This window comes from Grammomys surdaster, unplaced genomic scaffold, assembly GCF_004785775.1.
Source record: "Grammomys surdaster isolate TR1022 unplaced genomic scaffold, NIH_TR_1.0 126121, whole genome shotgun sequence".
Classification (NCBI taxonomy): domain Eukaryota; kingdom Metazoa; phylum Chordata; class Mammalia; order Rodentia; family Muridae; genus Grammomys; species Grammomys surdaster.
The window spans coordinates 25,753-42,572 of NW_021620929.1; the positions used below are offsets into that span (position 1 = coordinate 25,753).

At 50.1% G+C, this 16,820-nt stretch overlaps 1 protein-coding gene across 3 annotated transcripts; it reads right to left on the bottom strand.

Annotated features, from left to right (window-relative positions):
- Positions 1 to 259: 259 nt before the first annotated feature.
- On the bottom strand, positions 260 to 16,514 carry Pigq (phosphatidylinositol glycan anchor biosynthesis class Q). Of its 3 annotated transcripts, none has more exons than XM_028756522.1 (11): positions 15,453 to 15,618; positions 10,600 to 11,298; positions 7,841 to 7,972; positions 7,581 to 7,701; positions 5,545 to 5,671; positions 5,124 to 5,277; positions 4,931 to 5,042; positions 4,408 to 4,488; positions 3,961 to 4,075; positions 2,401 to 2,462; positions 260 to 1,563 (listed from the first exon to the last, which is right to left on the bottom strand). In XM_028756522.1, the coding sequence occupies exons 2-11, from the start codon at positions 11,286 to 11,288 to the stop codon at positions 1,411 to 1,413; spliced, it is 1,746 nt and encodes a 581-aa protein (XP_028612355.1). In that variant the 5' UTR covers positions 11,289 to 11,298; positions 15,453 to 15,618; the 3' UTR covers positions 260 to 1,410. The 3 variants fall into 3 exon arrangements, with proteins under 3 accessions (XP_028612355.1, XP_028612356.1, XP_028612357.1); XM_028756523.1 differs by lacking the exon at positions 15,453 to 15,618 and adding an exon at positions 16,443 to 16,514 and having other exon boundaries at positions 1,150 to 1,563; XM_028756524.1 differs by having other exon boundaries at positions 1,150 to 1,563; positions 7,841 to 7,939; positions 15,453 to 15,548.
- Between the last annotated feature and the right edge of the window lie 306 nt (positions 16,515 to 16,820).

Sequence of the window (16,820 nt, forward strand, 5' to 3'; positions counted from 1 at the left end):
TGTATGAAATCCACATACTCCCAGAGTAGACAGCCCCAGCCCTAGCAGATTGTATACCTGCTCCAGGAATCAGGGTGAAACTATGGCCAGAGGCCCTGAGGCTCTAGCTCTGTTCACCTATCTATGACATCTTTAAGTGCCTAGGGCTGCAACTCAGACTCTCCATAGAGGCCTTAGATAGGAAATGATGACAGTCAGTGCTCCGCCTAGCCCTCCCACCTAGAGTCTGGCCAGACTAGCAGCACACCCAAGCTGGTACTCCAGATTCATGAGATTTTATTGTCACCACAGGATCAGGATTCATCTTTACCAAAACCCTCCACTGGCTGCTTAAGAATGGCTGTGACTTCTAGCAAAAGGAAGCAGGCACAACATTGATAGTCCTGAGTGCCCCTGAAAGACAGGCAGGGTCTGGCTGTCCTCTCCTGCCCACACCAGACACTTCTAGACCATCAGGCAGTGAGCTTTCCTGCTCCTTAGGGACTAGCTCGTATGGGGTCCCACTAAGTGTTAGGGAACCCTGGCCATCCCACCTCCCCAAGGTCATTCACCCAATGAGCCATGAAGTGCCTGTACAGAAGGGAGCTGCCCAATCCTGTAAGGAGTCTATAAGAGAAGAAAGAATCGTTTGCCAAAGGACCTATCCACATATGGAGCACTAAGCAAGAACAGGGCTGGCAGGTATCCAACCACCCCAGCTGATGTGACTTCAAGCAAAAGGCACCCAAAGGCCTATTAGCAGCAACTTCACAAAGCAAGTAAACTCAATGGAGTACAGGGTGAGGGATTAGTTCACAGGGGCAAGGGATCAGCAGCTGCCTCTGTTCCCCACGGGAATGTTCTGTTGAGGCTTGTGGAGTGCACCAGGTGCCCAGGAGTGCTTCCACCCAATAAAACAGCCAAGAGGACCTGCCAGCATATCCCACTCCTGGGAATCAGGCTGACTGCAATGACTACAAAAGCCACATGGGTCCCCACAGAGGTGGCACTAGAGCAGTGGTTCTCAACCCTTTGCGGGGGTCATATGACCCTTTCACAGGGGCCACCTGTGACTGTCAGAAAACACAGATTTTATATTATGTCACAATTCATAACAGTAGCAAAATTACAGTTATGAAGTAGTAATGAAAATAATTTTATAGTTGGGGTCGCCACAACATGAGAAACTGTATTAAAGAGTCACAGCATTGGGAAGGTTGAGAACCACTGTGCTAGACAGAGTGTAGGACTGAAGCTGGCAGGGTCCAAGGGCCAGGGTAGTAACTCAAGGGTAAGGCCTGCCTACATTCAGCACACAGAGTGTTTGGTTGGCCCATGTGGGACCTGAGATGACCCCATGGTCAATGCTATCCTGGCAGAGAGGAGGCGTGATGGCTGTGCAGTAGCTCTGAGTAGGCTATGTCCAGCTCCTCAGTCCTGTTTGTCCTCTCTCTGCCTCCAGGGGTAGATGAGCTCTCCGAAGAACAGCTTTCGGCACAGGGTACCCCAGGAGTGCTTGGGATGGCAGCCACAGCTAGGCAGACGGTAGGTGTGCATCACATGGCTATAGGGCAGGGGGTTTATCTGCAAGGGCAGGGTAGTTATCAGTAGGATGGGTGGTCATGAGTGCTTCAGCTGTGTCTACAGAAGAAGCTCTTGAGGGCGGGCACCCTGGTCCTGACTGTCCCTCTGGAGAATCTTTAGCTAGACAACTGTAGGGCAAGTCCAGCTGGGCTCTGATAAACCTTTGCCTGTGGAATAGCCATGCTATCTATACTTGGAGAAGCAGCCCATACAGCACTTTGGTCCCCTGAGGAGGGAACAGTGATGGGTGCTCAGTGTCTGCCCTATCCTAGGCTATACTCTGTTTCTAGGCTTGGGAGGAGGAGGATCATACCAGATGCTTCAGCATCTAAGAGTCTTGGACTTGGCCCAAGGTACAACTCAATACCTGGCAAGTCACCCCAAAACATGTTCTGCTCCCTTCCACAGGAACTGGAATCTGAGTGAAAGAGCTAAGGGTTCAAGTCCAACAAGAAATGAGTACTTGTCATGAGGCCTTTGTAAAGTCATTTCTGTTTCATCGCAATCTTGAGCACTATGGGACCCAGGGCAGCTTCATGATGTCTCTGGCCAAGGACAGGGGTACCCCACCCCCAGGCTGGACTAGAATATTAGCTATGTAGACCACAATAGGTAGCCACAACTCTGCTGGGGAGGCTCCAGACACAGTGAGCTATGTGCTCAGATACTGGGAACCTGTCCCTTAGCTCCACTAGGTCTTTCTACCTGTATCTGACCTCTGGCTGATAGAACACTACAGTATCACACCAGCTGACACCAGCTGTCCCAGAACTGGCAGAATATGGTGGGAAGGGAGTCCCAGGTCTGAGTAGCAGTGAAGCGTAGAGAAGTTCTTACCTGCATCAGGAGGCGGAGGGGCCTGCCTGCCTCCTTTTCCAGAACTCTGAACTTCACACCAGCTATAAGAAACCAAAGTATTTAGGAAGGAAGGTGGCAACACCCAATCAGCTTTCATTGGTCCCACTGAATGCACTGGGTCAGCAGAGGCTGTTGTAGATGACAATTTTGGACTATAGAAGCCCCTTTGAGCACACCCAGGTGGCAGCACACCTGCTTGGGCACACGGAGTTCTCTCCTCCTCTACCTTTCCCAGCTGCCTCAATGCTGGGTAGCAGATGCCCTACTAATGGTTCAGTGTGTCTTAACAACTTCTGTGTCTGGCTGATTTAGGGACCCATAGCACCCCTGGCCTATATTTTCCAGGTCTAGGAAATGTCCAGGAAGATGGTTCTTAAAAGTACAGGAAATGGGCCAGGTGTGGTAGTGCATGCCTTTAATCCCAGCACTCAGGAGCCAGAGGCAGGTGTAACTCTGTGAGTTCGAGGCCAGCCTGGTCTACAGAGTAAGTTCCAGGACAGCCAGGGCTACACAGAGAAACCCTGTGTTGAAAACAAATAGCTGGAAATAAAGCTTACTTAAAGCAGTGAGTGGGAAGGGTCAGAACCATAGCCTTCCAAGCAAAGTTAAACTGCCCTGCCCCAGCTACTGGCTCCAGGCTAAGGAGGAAGAGGTCCTGAATCCCAGGCTATGTCTGGAGCTACTATGGCCCACCTGTTTTTGTGTCCTGAGGTAAAGAAGTGAGGGCAGAGGGTATGTGATTAACATTGCAAATATGTCTCTGGCCTGGGCCCCTGAGGTTAGTGGAGAAATTAGCTAGAAGGATGTTCACAAAATGTTTTATAAGCATTCGGCAGCAGGGAGAAGCCTGAAGGCAGACCTTGAAATTGGTTCAAAGCCAAGGAATTTTGATGTCCTTATCAAAATGGTCTGAGCTGGCTGGAAGAGTCAGATGGGCATACTGGTCACCTTAGAAATCAACTGAATTGGTGTTGAACATTGGCTATGCTAGGTAATCCTAAAGTTTCTGCTGTATCCAAAGCCCCAGAGACAAATGGGTTGCCCATAACAACCTCATGCCTAAAGGAGATAAATTCCCCTCAAGGGACATGCTATCAGAATGCAGAGATTCAGAGAGACAGCTTGGGTGATCAGTAAGGATTATCCACAGTGCAGGATGATCCTGCTACAGTCTAGCAGCCCTCATTCTGGCCTGTCCCTCCAAGGGTGAGGGTCATCAAAAAGCAGACATATAGCCTATAACCACATGGAGACAGATTTCTCTGAGTCTAAGCCATATCCTACAAAGACCCTGGAGCAAGCCTCACATATTACAGGGTGATGCCTCTGGTCTTCATGTCTTGGAACTTTCCTCTCCAGGGAGAGAGAGAAGACAGCATGTGCCAGGACCAAGTCTGTTGTCATGGCCATGCCTACCACACCACATACACCAATTCTTTTAGGCAGGGGACACATGAGGTTGGCACAGGTGCTTTTGTAAGGTCTATGGGTATGTTGTATCATCTGTCAGAAGCCAGCTACCCAGCACCCAACACTTACCTGCCAGCCTGTAGGGTCGGCAGAGTCGAAGGCCAAGGGAGTACAGTGGCAGGGAATTGATGAGGTCTACCAGGAGATGGATTAAGCCCTGCACAGTGATCACCAGGAGCCGGAGCTGTAGCAAAGGTAACATTCAGGGCCACTGACTGGGGCTGAGGCCACACATTAGACAGGCCTAGGAGGAGAGCAGCCCAATAGGCTCACCTCTAGAGGAGAGCTCCTCTTTGACCCCATCCACCTACTATGGGTCCCAACCTCCCCTGTAGCCAGTCTTCTCCAGGACAGGAACCCCAACTGTTTTAAGACCAGTACATAGTTGCCAGAGAGTTCAGGAGAGCCATGCTGATGTGACCTGAAGAAGTAGATGGCCTGTTCCCTGTGTGCCTGGCTTAGGCAGTGACCAATCCCAAGTTCTGTAGGCCCCAGGGCAGGAGGTAGTGAGCTCACCAGGGTGAATACCAAGTAGTACAAAGCGGTGGTGGGCAGCAAGAAGACCAGGATGGTGAAGAGCAAGGTCCCAATGAACAGCTGTAGGGAAAAGGGACCAGCCTGGCATCACAAAATCCAGACCAGGCAGCCACTCCATCACTGCCCACACACATCTTAAATTGCAGTTGAGTATTTTGGTCTCCTGAGCTAGCAAGGGTCAGCACATGTTCCCTTTACCATGAGGGGTGTATGTCTACATACCCTGTGGACCTGGTGTCTCATGGGGAAACAGCCAGCAGGGTACACAGGCAAATATAATGTTAGGAAAAACTGTATGTATCACACCTGGGTAAGCAAATGGAATAAGCCAAAGCAAGTCCTACAGTATTAGATACGTCTACCTTGGTAAAGTAGGTAGGTCTGCAGGTACCTCCCGCTAGGACAACTGCTGGAGGCTAGCTGCAGGATAGGAGTAGGTTAGTCCCTGGTAGGGTCTAAGTAGCTGTCCTGGCCAGGTCAGCAGGCTCAAAGCTGTAGGTACCTGGTCAAGGTCATAGGAACAAGAATCCACCCGCTGGCGCAGAACATTCCACTTCTTCCCCCGGAACAGACGCCAGAGAGAGGAGAGGCCATAGATCTTCAGGCAGTACAGCCTGTAGGACACAGGCTCATGAGGGCCACACTGTACCCATCCAATCACACCCTGTGGAGTGCCCACTTGAACATACACATACCTGGCACCGTAGACATAGAAGCAGTAGATGTGGAAGGTAAGAAGGGCGATGATATCCGAAAAGATGGACAGAGCAACAGTCAGTCCAAGGCAGGCGGAGAGTCCCACGTGCCACAGGATGTGCTCAATAAAGGGGGACATAAGGTGGATGTAGCCTGCAGGATGGGGTTCAGCCATAAGTAGTGGCACTGAGGCACTAGGAGCCCACGCTTCTGAGAATGGATTCCTAATACTGTAGGACACAAGTGACCCAGGCCTAGCCACTGGCCCCAGACTTTGGCTTAAGCAGCTAGCCTGACACAGTAGGGCTCACATAAACAGGAGGCCAGAAAATGGAGGCGGGGGAGAATGGGGCCTGACTAGAGTTCCCTGCTCTCCTCAACCAGCCCTGCTGGGCTGCCCAACCCTGCCCAGGCACTCACTGATCCACAGATGGATGTGGTACAGGAAAAAGCGGCCTAGCACCTGATCCAGTGCCCGATTCATCTTGAGCCCAGCAGGAGCACCCATCAGCCACTGCAGCAGATACTGGAGCTCCTCAGCCACGTGCTACAGGGGCATGGGGCAGGGGAGGGATGACATAGTCACACTGAGGAAAATGAGTGGGTAAGTTGAGGATTTTCCACAATAGGCTCCCACCTCAGCCAGTCTATGTGGGCAGGACAAAGGCAGCCTGCACTGCCTTCCAGGGTCCAGAATCATCATCTTTTTACTTAATTAAACAGGGTCTCACTATATAGTTCTGGCTGTCTTAGAACTCACTGTGTAGTCTAGGGTAACTTCAAACTCATAGAGATCCACCTGCCTCAGCCTTTCAAGTTCCAGGATTAAAGGTGTGTACCAAAGTCTTCTAACTTTGGACAGAAACAGTGTTTCCCAAGTTTGTCTGGCCACTGGACCCCTAACCCCTGGTCACAAATGACTTCCAAGATCCTGGTTTGAGGAATCTTCCAAAGAGGCTAAAATACATAAACCAATCCATGAGCCATCTACCTCAACCTGAGAACTCCCTTCATCCTCTTATACTGCTGCTTTAGCCCTGGATCCATAGGGTCCTAAGCCCATGATACCTGGATATTGCTGAGGTGGGACAGACCATGGCTCAATTCAAATCACACTTGGGAAATACTGAATCCCTTCATTAAAGGCTTCACCGTACCACTTGCTATCAGAGGTTAGGGATACCCAGCAACGAACAGCAATCTTGGGTGAGTGAGAGGCTGTCAGGATTATCAGAGACTTGGCAAGCAGATAAGAACAAAGACAAAATTGAGTGCAGTGGACAGCATAGGGTCTCCAACGACAAGCAGGGATGCTGGTCCTGGCTAAGGGATGCTCTACTCTGTCACCAAGGTGAGGCCACAGGAGTAATCCTTTTTGTTTGTTTTTTAAGAGAGTTTCTTTATATAACCTTGGCTGTCCTGGAATTCACTGTATTGACCAAGCTGGCCTCAAACTCATAGAGATCTGCCTGTTTCTGCCTCCCAAGTGCTAGGATTAAAGGTGTACACCACCACTGTCCAGTCCACAAGAGTAACTCTTATATCCCTACATGCTCTTCCCAAAGCTTCTTGCAACCCTGTGCAAAAGACTCAGGACCACCAGGGAAGAGAGCAAAGCCTTCTTTATAAATAGCTCTTATTTAATATTTAAAGAATAAAAGCCTGGCAGTGGAAAGAGACTCCATTTTTTTAATTAAATATTTATGGGGTTTTTTGGGTTTGTTTTTTTTTTTTCAATTTTGCAAAAAGGAAAATTCAAACAAAGCTGGCCAAGAAACAGAATATAGAAACAGCCTCACCCTTTTACCCAGCTCTAGTTCCTTTCCTACTGGGATGACCTCCACAGATCTCATGAAGCTCACTGCTGCCCTAGATTCCTGGCCTGGCAACAAACAGACCTAGCAGGCATCTGCACTGATGGAGAGGAAGCAGAAGCCCCAAGGCTTCCACAGTAGAGACTGCTTTGACTCTACTGAAGATGAGATGGAAAACTGGAAAGTTCCAAGGCTGGGTAGAAATGAGGTGAAGGGACCAGCATGGATGTGCTGTACATACCGTGCGGGGGAGCACGGGGAGTAGAGAGGACAAGCCTGTGCCTCTTAGTTCCAGTGTAAGAGCAATCTGGCAATAGTGTGGCCAACCCAGCAATAGCCCTGAGCCAGATCTGTCCTGAGGTTGGCTTTCATCTGGAAGATCAGCTTAACATGGAAAAGGGCCCCATGAAAGCTTCAATCAAAGTGGCCCCTAGACACTGCCACCTTCAAGAAGGGGCAGCAGGCACTTTGCCAATGCTGCCCTGAGAGACATAGGTCCCAAGAGCCAGGAAATAGCTCAGGCTAGGGCTAAAGGCTTGGTCTCTAGGGTGAGGACAGGGAAGAGCTGTTCCTGCCTGCGGAAGGACTGCCCAAGAAGATTCCCAACCCTCAGGAAGCTGGGCTCCACCCAAATCCACTCACATCAGCCACAGGGACCAGGGCATTGGCCAGCTGTCCAATTCGGTTATTGCTGTGGAGCCAAGAGAGCAGCAGCAGGCCAAGGGCCACATCCAGTAGCACAGAAACCAGCATGTTGGCCTTCCTGGAAGGAAAGTCGGGGAAAACACAGCTAGACTCAGCCTGTGACCTGAGAGAGGCCTGGCTGGAAGCACAGTGCAGTGCAGAGCAGAGGCGAAGAAGAGGATGGGCCACCCCACCCTTCCTTGTAAAGGAAACCATACCTCATCAGCTGCATGGGACTCTGGGCTTTCTCGGTGCTGAAGATGAACGAGAGGTGCTTCAGTCGGTGCCGGAGCTGTTCACAAGTGGAGAGCTTGCTTCTGATGAAAGAAAGAGGCCACAGCTTCCATAGCCTGAGGAGAATATAAGAGCTGAGACTGACACCTCCAGCCTTAGGTTCTTTGGTTTCCCAGCCAGGGTCCCTCACTCTAGAAAGAAGAGGCAGAGCCACTCACCCTGAGCCCTTTGGTTCCACTTCAAAGCTTAGCAAGGCCCAGGGAAATGTGTAAGACCAACACAGCCAAGCAAGGATGCACAGGTGTGAAATGCACAGCACCTTCCTGACCCCCACCGCCAACCATGCTTACAGCTCCTACAGAGCTGGACCCCTTGCAGAGCCTCAGGCATACCTGAGCTCACCAGCTAAAACAAAAGATGAATATCAAGATAGCTGAAAAGACAGCCAGGCATGGTGGCACACACCTTTAATCCCAGGACTCAGGAAGTGGAGGCAAACATCTCGAGTTTAAGGCCAGCTTGGTGAGGGCTACCCTCACTCCAAAAGTTGACCTTAAAGTATTGGGGGTAGAGGGGGAATATTAGGTCATTCCTATCCACCTAGGACCTTCCCTGCCTACTAGATGGTAACTGGCTCAGCAAGGTTCTCCTGGGCTTTCCAGTAAGACTGAATTCCTCACAAAGGAAGCACTGAGATGTTTCCACAGATGCTCACATAGTAAGAGATGTCTTCAAGCCAAGGAAGAAGAAAGTGCCTGATAGCAATTGGGCTGCGCTCATGTGAAACAGGAGAGCAAGGTTGAGGAGCAAAAAGAACAGCAGCAGGAGACAGGAGGGACCCAAGGGCTACTAGGCTGTGCAGGGCACAAAGTCATGAAAAGTTGAGAGGAGCTTTATTCTGTAGTGACAACCTCGCCTGTACATCAGCACTCATAACCACTGACTCTTGATTGATGAGCAGGCTGGTGTCGGCATTCAATACACAAGCATCTCTTCACCTTTCTTGAGTCTCTTGAGAGGTTAAGAAAAACTAAGGATCTTCTCTGTTGTAATGGAACCAGGCCCAGACAAACCTTCACCTTAATTCTAAAGTTGTCATAAAAGTCTACACCATACATCAAGATACCCAGCAGCTCCTGTAACCTAAAATGTATCCCTATAGGTTACCCAGGGCTTCCTTTCTGGGACAGTATCCTAAGGTCACCAAGTCCCTGGAAAAGGCAAGCCAGATCCTACACTAGACACATCTGTAGATCTAAAGGGAGGGTAGAGCGGAGAGAATACTACAGCTGTTCCTTATGGGCAGCATGGGCAGCAACACCAAGGAAACATCATCTTAGGCTGGAGATATAGCTCATCTGGTAGAGTGTTTGTCCAGTGTTATGATGGAACACATTTGATCTCAGCTCTCTGGTGGCAGAGAGAGGTGGAACTGTGAGTTCCAAGCCAGACTGGTCTACATAGAGTTTTCCAGGACAGCCAGGACTACATAGTGACACACTGCCTCAAGATAGATAGATAGATAGAGATAGATAGATAGATAGATAGATAGATAGATAGACAGACAGATAGATTATGGTAAAGGTTATCTTTAGCTGCACAGCAAGTTTGTGCCTACCTTGAGACATACAAAAACCCTGTCTTATTTTTAAAAGAGAGTTAAAACACACATAACACACACACACAGAGGGAGGGGCATCATCTCTAAGAGAAAAGGGCCCCAGGGCCTCATTCCTCATTCACAAGCTAAACTAAAAAAGCCTACTGTTACCCAGCATTACAAGGACTTGGGACTTCTCCAAATTGCTCACCAGGCCAGCAACCCATGATTCTAGAAGAGATCCTGGGTGGGTACCACCACCCCAGGCAACTGGCTAGCATGGAGAAGAACTGCATTAGCATAGGAAGCCAGCTATGGGGAAAACAGAAAAGCAGGGGAGTGGGCAGCTCTGTGTCCTCACATGTTGGCCAGGCAGGGCAGATACTGGCCTTTAATCTACCACTCTCAAAGGCAGAGTCTGAGGCCAGCCTGGTCCACATAGCGAGTTCCAGGCCAGCCAAGGCTATATAGTTGAGACCCTGTCCCAAACCGAAAAACAGTAAGATAAGCTGAAGAGCTGGTACAGTGATTTGGAGCACTTGTTACTCTAATAAAGACACAGGTTTAATTCCCAGAACCCACATGATGGCTCAGAACCATCTATAACCCCATCCCAGGAGATCTGACCCTCGCTTCTGACTAGGGATACACGTGATACATAAATGCACACAAACATTCATACATACAATTTTTTTTTGAGATAGTTTCCCTATGTAATATCCCTGGCTGTCCTGGAATCAATTTGTGGACCAGGCTGGCCTTGAGTTCACAGAGATCCACCTGCCTCTGCCTCCCCAGTGCTGGGATTAAAGACGTACACCTCCACTGCCCAGCTACATGTAATTTTTTTAAAAGTGCAATAACCCAGTTTTGTGTCCATTAGATCTCTCTTCTCAGTGCTTGAACTGTCTGCGATTCATTCTATACCCAACTGGATGGGCCTCACAAAGCCAGTCTCTAGGAACAGCAGCCTCTACTAGAACATCCTCTAAGACACAAAGGGAGGGAAGGGAAGAGAAATGGGTCCCAGGAACATGAGCCTCTGGATGGACCTTCTGGCTGTCAATGTCACTACAAACTGGAGAGCCTGTGGTTCTCAAGGGACCAATTTCTTGTTCTACTTTTCCTGTCTGAGGCACCTACCGGCAAGCACTAGCTGCTGAGATCAGGGACAGCAGAGAAGCCAGCAGCAGGCAGACAGGCCCAGAGGCCCGCTTTGCCAACTCCACAAGTATACTGGCCTCCACTCCCTCTGACTGCCAGTGGCTCAGGCGTACGGGTCCCTCATCAAATTGGTCATTTCGGAAGAGTATCTCGCTGCGTGCCACTGTGTCAAAGATGTCAGCTAGGCCGCCAGTGCTGGCTGTGGTGTCTCCAACCTGGCAGTCAGGTAGTACCGGAGGTGGATGCAGCCAGGAGAGCAGCAGCTTGCGCTGATCATAGAATATGAGCATGACCTGGTCTTCAGTGGGTGTGTCCAGAGTGTTAGCCATCTGATGGTAAGAGGCCTTGCAGCTCCAGAGTCTGGTACCCCTCTCCCGACATAGCTGCAACCAGGGATCATGGGAGAAGATAGCACCCAGGCCCTCTAGGAAATTCCCCAGGCTTTCCTCTGGTTCCTGCTGACGGTAGCACCAGGTGCCTAGCACAGCCACTTGTACTTGGCTGGCCTTCTGGACCTGGGCCAGGAGCTCCTTGACTTGGATGGGGATGAAGGGAAAGTGCACCACAGCCAGGATCACAGCACTCCTCTGTCCTGGGACCCATCGTCCCACTAACAGGCCACTGTCTGCCGAGGCACAGCATGTGGGGAAGAAGGCCTTGAGCACCATGCCGGGGGCCCTGCAAGAGATGAGAAAGTGTTGGTTTAGAGCTGCTGTGCTGGCAGCAGAGTACCTGCAAGATGCTGTACCATGCTTACAGACCGCTCATCCGGCCACAGGTTGGGAAAGCACAGCTCTGGATTTGGTGGGTCATGGCTATGCATCTCCCAGGAACTGAACTCTTCCAATCACTGCCACAGGAAGCAGCAGCTATATGTGTGATGGCAGGGCAGGGCTTCCTCATATTCCAAGGCAAGCAGCCTGAAGCAGGGCAAAGTGAGATACAGATACTATTGACTGACAGTAGTGTGGGGCTGAGCCTGAGGGTTTTAATGAGAAAGGCCTCCTTATGAGTGTCATCTGTAAAAGCACACAGTGTAAGCATGTACACAAATCATAACTTTACAAACCAGAAGGCAGCCAGCTGTGTAATGCACACCTGTAATTCCAGCAGTGGAGAGGTGGAGGCAGGAGTACCAGTTCAAAACCAGCCTTCAAAAGATGAAGGAGTTGGGGGGAGATGGCTCTTGACTATAGTCTCAGTACTTAGGAGGCTAAAGCAGGAAGATCACTGAGTTCAAGATCAGCTAGGCCTACACATGAATTTCAAGGAAGCCTGGCATACAAAATAAGGCCCTGTCTCAAACAGCAACAAACTGGATTTACTTACAATTTTATCTTTCTTTCTTTCTTTCTTTCTTTTTTTTTTTTTTTTTTTTTTGTTTTTTCGAGACAGGGTTTCTCTGTGTAGCCCTGGCTGTCCTGGAACTCACTCAGTAGACCAGGCTAGCCTCGAATTCTCGAACTCAGAAATTCGGCTGCCTCTGCCTCCCAAGTACTGGGATTAAAGGCGTGCGCCACCACCGCCTGGCTTACAATTTTATCTTATAAGAGTTAAGATAAAATTTTAAAGCCTGGGACTGGAGAGGTGCTCAGAGGTTTATAGCTCTTGTTGTTCTTGCCAAGGGCCTGAGTTTGATTCCCAGAACCCACATGGTGGTTCACAACCATTCATAACTCCAGTTCTAGCAGATCTGGCACATGTGTGGTTACACATACATATATGCAGGCAAAACCTCATATACATAAAGTAAATTTAAAAAGATACTTTGGAGGGCCAGGGATGGTTTTCAATGGTAGAGTGCTTGCCTAGCATGGCCAACATTCTGAATTTGATCTCAAACACCACCAAATAACCAAAAAATAAAAATAAAAGCAAACCAAACAAACTTGTTTGGGGGCTCAGGAAAACTGGATGTACACAGAGCACTGGTCCTAAGGCTGAGTGTGAGGCCCCTGCTTGAAGCCTCTCCTCCTATAACAGGGAGCATGTCCTCCTGCTGTGGAAAACTCATCAATCCCGAGCTTGCCTTGAGCTCAGGACTTGAAATCCCACCAATCCCCTAGAAAACTTGGTCCCCTAGTCCCCAAGAAATCCTATCTAAGCTTGCTTCTCACTCCGGTCTCTGCTACTTCTGGCCCAAGCAGAGGTAGCCTCTATCTTGTGTCTTTCCCAGTAAATCTCGTGTATGAGGCTTGTTGTGTGGTGTGACTTTGTACTATTCCTTGGCTCCAGGCTGCCAGGAAACCTTTCCCTCAGAGCTGTAACACAGAGACTCAGTCTCAAAAAGTAAGTAAAGAAGGGGCTGGAGATGTAGCTCAGTGGTAGCAGGCTCTGCGCTGCCCTCTACTCTCCTGAGGTACCTTTGAGTAGTACTCATCTTTCTCTGGAATCCTTGGCAGATACCCCAAGATGGGGCTCCCAGCAGAGCAGTATTTCTTGCCACGAGAGAATGTCACCACATTTTCTCTGAGGGAACACCAGCCTTCCTGATCTCTAGGCTCTTGGTGTGAGCATCAAGAACCACCACAGCACTGCAAATCCTTTCCTCCGTGGACCGTACACCTTTCCTTCCACAGAAACTAGCAATTTGGAGATTGTGGGCTTCCTTCACTTGTGCCTGTTGAACTGAACTGCTGGAATGTTTAGCAAGGTTCTGGTGCCTACATATGCCTTTCTTTAGTCAATACCACATCTTGCCCATGTGAAGTGAAAGACACAGCAACCATGAGCAAAGACCCCCATTTTTGGATCCTTTCCTGAGGGAGGACCAGACCTCGGGCTGAAGCCCAGTTCCCTGGTCTAGTGTTCACAGAAAACAATTGGAGATGAGGGAATGGACAGTAGCACAAGTGGTGGTGGTAGCTGTCCTATAGACAAACGCCCAGAGCTTGAGGGACCTAGATGCAGCTGCTCCCTGCAGGTATGCCAGCCCAAAGAAGCCTTCAGATGAACAACGTGGCAAAGCTTTTTGTTTTTGTGATACTGAGGATTAGACCTAGGGTTTCAAATGAACTATAACTCAACCCAACACTGTAGGACTTCCAACTGCTGATGCTGATGAAAAGAACAGCCCAAGCCTGAAAAAGCCATTCTCAGGTGGGCCAAGTAAAGAAGACTCAGGAAGCCTCTCCATAGAAATCCAAGTCAGAAGTCTCCAGTAAAACAAAACTCTAAAGTGCCTGGAAGGAAGCAGGCAACTGGTGGGTGTCCATAGGGAAAACCTGATGCCCAACACCAGGCCAGGCCAAATCCCCATAGCCAGTGTCAAGAACCAGTTTTTCTTGTCCCTTGAGTAAGCCCTCCAGAAGGGCACAATATGGGGCAGTAATGTTAAAAATACTAGAGCCATTCTGCCTGTAAGAGTCCCAGTGGGTCACTGTCATAGGGGACCTTCAGCACAGCCCAAGCTCCTGCTCAACAACCTTGTAAGGACACACCAGCTCAGGGAAATATCCTCTGACTCTCCTGGGGAACACTTCACATGAATTAAGTAAAAACGCTCACAACAGTGTGGGGCGAGACACGCCCTTGGTCTAATTATAAACAGATGTTGCAAAGGCTGGTTGTGAGTCTGTTCACAATGCATAAACCCACTGTGTTGTACACACTATGTACCTGCACATCCTTTTTGTAGAACATGCTTCATTTACAGTTTACCTTAAAAAAGCAAAAAAGCTCAGGTCAAAGAAAAGAAGGTGGAAGGCAGAGAGAGGTTAGTGCTTGATCTGTGGGTTACTGAGAGAACTCAAGTTACGAGGCAAATTCCCACCCTCACTCCCAACTCAGCGTCCGGAAGCACTGAAGTGTAAAAAGGAGTGTGCTTACACTGGGCTGCTGAGATTCCAGCAGCAGAAAAAGATGAAAGAGCAGGCGATCAATACAAGAGGTGGGAGGCTGGAGAGAGAAGGCAGAAACCTGGGATGTTGGAACACCTTTAAAGATGATGATTAAAAGAACAGCCCAAGCCTGGAAAAGCTGCCTTTACTAAGAAGGAGTCAGTTCCCTCCCCAACAGCCCATTCCCCAGGAGGGTTAAATGGAGGCCCCAGGAAATCTCTCCACAGTCTTCAGCAGATGCAGAGCTGCTGCTTACCTCCCCTGCAAGGAACAGGTTTGAGGGATGGCCAGCCCAGTTAAGAGAGGCCTGGGACACATCATAGCTGAAACATTACTTTGTGATTCTTTGCGAGGATTCATATTTACCCCACATTCAAAATTAAAGGCCCTTCCGCCCCCAAAGTTACCCCCACTTTTCTGACTAGGGATGTAGTCAGTTGGTAGGGAGCTTGCCTAGCCTGCACGGGACCCTGTGTTCAGTCCCCAGGACTTCACAGACCGGTAGTGGTAGTGCATATCTGTAATCGGAAGGTGGCCGTAGGACGATCAAAACTTCAAGGTCATCCTTTGCTACACTAGGATTTTGAGACCAACCTAGCTATAGGAGAACCTGTCCAGAAAGACATTTTTGCCTCTGTAAATGCTTTCCTTTTTCATTTCAAAAGGAGGGGTAAATCTGTTTCCGCTCTTTACTGGAGTCAATAAATAGGAATGAGTCTCAGCCAGTGTCCTAAGAATCTTCCAGCTAGTTCCTTGCCAGGAGGGGAGGAGGAGCCTCTCGGTGCCCTCAAGTTCCGGACAGCAGGCCCAGACAGACCCACAACGGGTGCCGCTGAGCCTGGAGATCAGCTGCACGGTTACCGCCGCTCCCTCCACCCCGGCCTCCGGTTTCCCATCTCAGTCTCAGGAGCCAGGCACTGAGGACCAACAGGCCTGCGCTGCCTCGGGATTTCCTCTCTTCCTCTCTCGGTCCCGCCGCCCGCTAGTGCTCACCGGCTGGTCCCCAGGGCCGCGTCCCCGAGCGGTAGGGAAGGGACTGGGTTGGGCACCGCGTTCGGCGGGCCCGGGAGGACGACGGTGTTGGCGGCCCCCAGGCCCGCCGCGGGACAGCAGCACCATTTCCGCCGGCTCCGCGCATTGTCGCGCGACGGTCCGGTCCCCAAACGTGCCCGGGCTGTCCATTGCCTGAGCCCGAGAGTTCCGTGCGCGCGGCTCCTGTCAGCAAAGCTACCCTCCTAAATGTAAATGTCCTGAAAGATCTGGTGGATCCAGACTTTGAAGACCAAGGTAGCCGCTTTGTTCTTACCGCCATACCCTGCCTGACCTCCTAAGCCCGCGCCCTCCCGACTGCCTCTCTCCATTGCGGATAGGGTGCGCACCGACCTATGTGGGCCGCATAGTCCGAAAGCAATACCCCTAACAACGCAACAACTAATGTTTATTGACCATCTACTTACAAGCAGAGTTTCTTTCATTGTCCACTAATCCCTCACAACATAATGATCAGGACATATTGAGTTAACCTGGAGGAGTGATGTGTGGTGACCTCAAGGTTCAGAAGACAGTCTGGGTGCCACTCCACACCCTGAAGGGACAAAAGCAAGCACCTTGCTCCTTCCCTCACTGAGATCATGGGTGAGACCCAGATTCTCACTGAGTAAGCGCTACACACACACGCACAAACACACACACACACCTCCTCTTCCAGATCTCATCTGTAAAGTGGGAGGAAAGGCTACTGTTTTCCTGTCTTGAATGGAAGGGTATGAAAGAATCTGTGCTACCCAGAACCATCCCAGCACCCCATCCAAGAGCTCAAAAGTGGTTTGGACCTGAATTAGAGGGAAAACTAAAGACATCTTTCAAAACAGGGAGTGTACAGAAGCGTACTAAGACTCTTGCCAATCAACCCTTGCCATGTGCCCCTACCAGGACAAAGTCAGAACACTTTGGGCTTACCCCTCTCATTTGCCTACTCCTTACCTCTCTGTTGGGCCCAGAGTGCTGTTGATGGCTCAAGAATGGGGATATTTTTGAAGCTGGGGGGAACACTAAGGGACCACACCTTTCCCCTAAACTGCCCAGCCCAGCCTAGCCACACCCTCCCTGCCTGCCTGCCTGCCTGCCTGCCTGCCTCTGATTAGGATGTAGGGGTTGGGGCACCTGGCAGGAGATCTTGCCTAGCTATCTGCTGGCAGACAGCCTCGGCACCCAGGATCTATAGCTTCAAGCATCACCTCAAAGCTCAGGGCTCCTGAGTCCCAAGCTAACAGAGCCAGGGACCGAGTTTGGGGGCATGAAAAGCTATGGGCATACTGAATAGGGAAGTGGAGAACATGATAGATGGTGATTCATGGTTTC

What these genes read in the sequence shown, in the direction of transcription:
- Pigq (XM_028756522.1), bottom strand. Translation starts at nt 11,288, where the DNA reads ATGGTGCTCAAGGCCTTCTTCCCCACATGCTGTGCCTCGGCAGACAGT. An exon ending in ACTACTTGGTATTCACCCTG is followed by an intron (nt 4,076 to 4,407) that starts GTGAGCTCACTA and finishes CCTTTGCTACAG; the next exon opens with CTCCGGCTCCTGGTGATCAC. An exon ending in CCCTCCGCCTCCTGATGCAG is followed by an intron (nt 1,564 to 2,400) that starts GTAAGAACTTCT and finishes CTGCCCTTGCAG; the next exon opens with ATAAACCCCCTGCCCTATAG.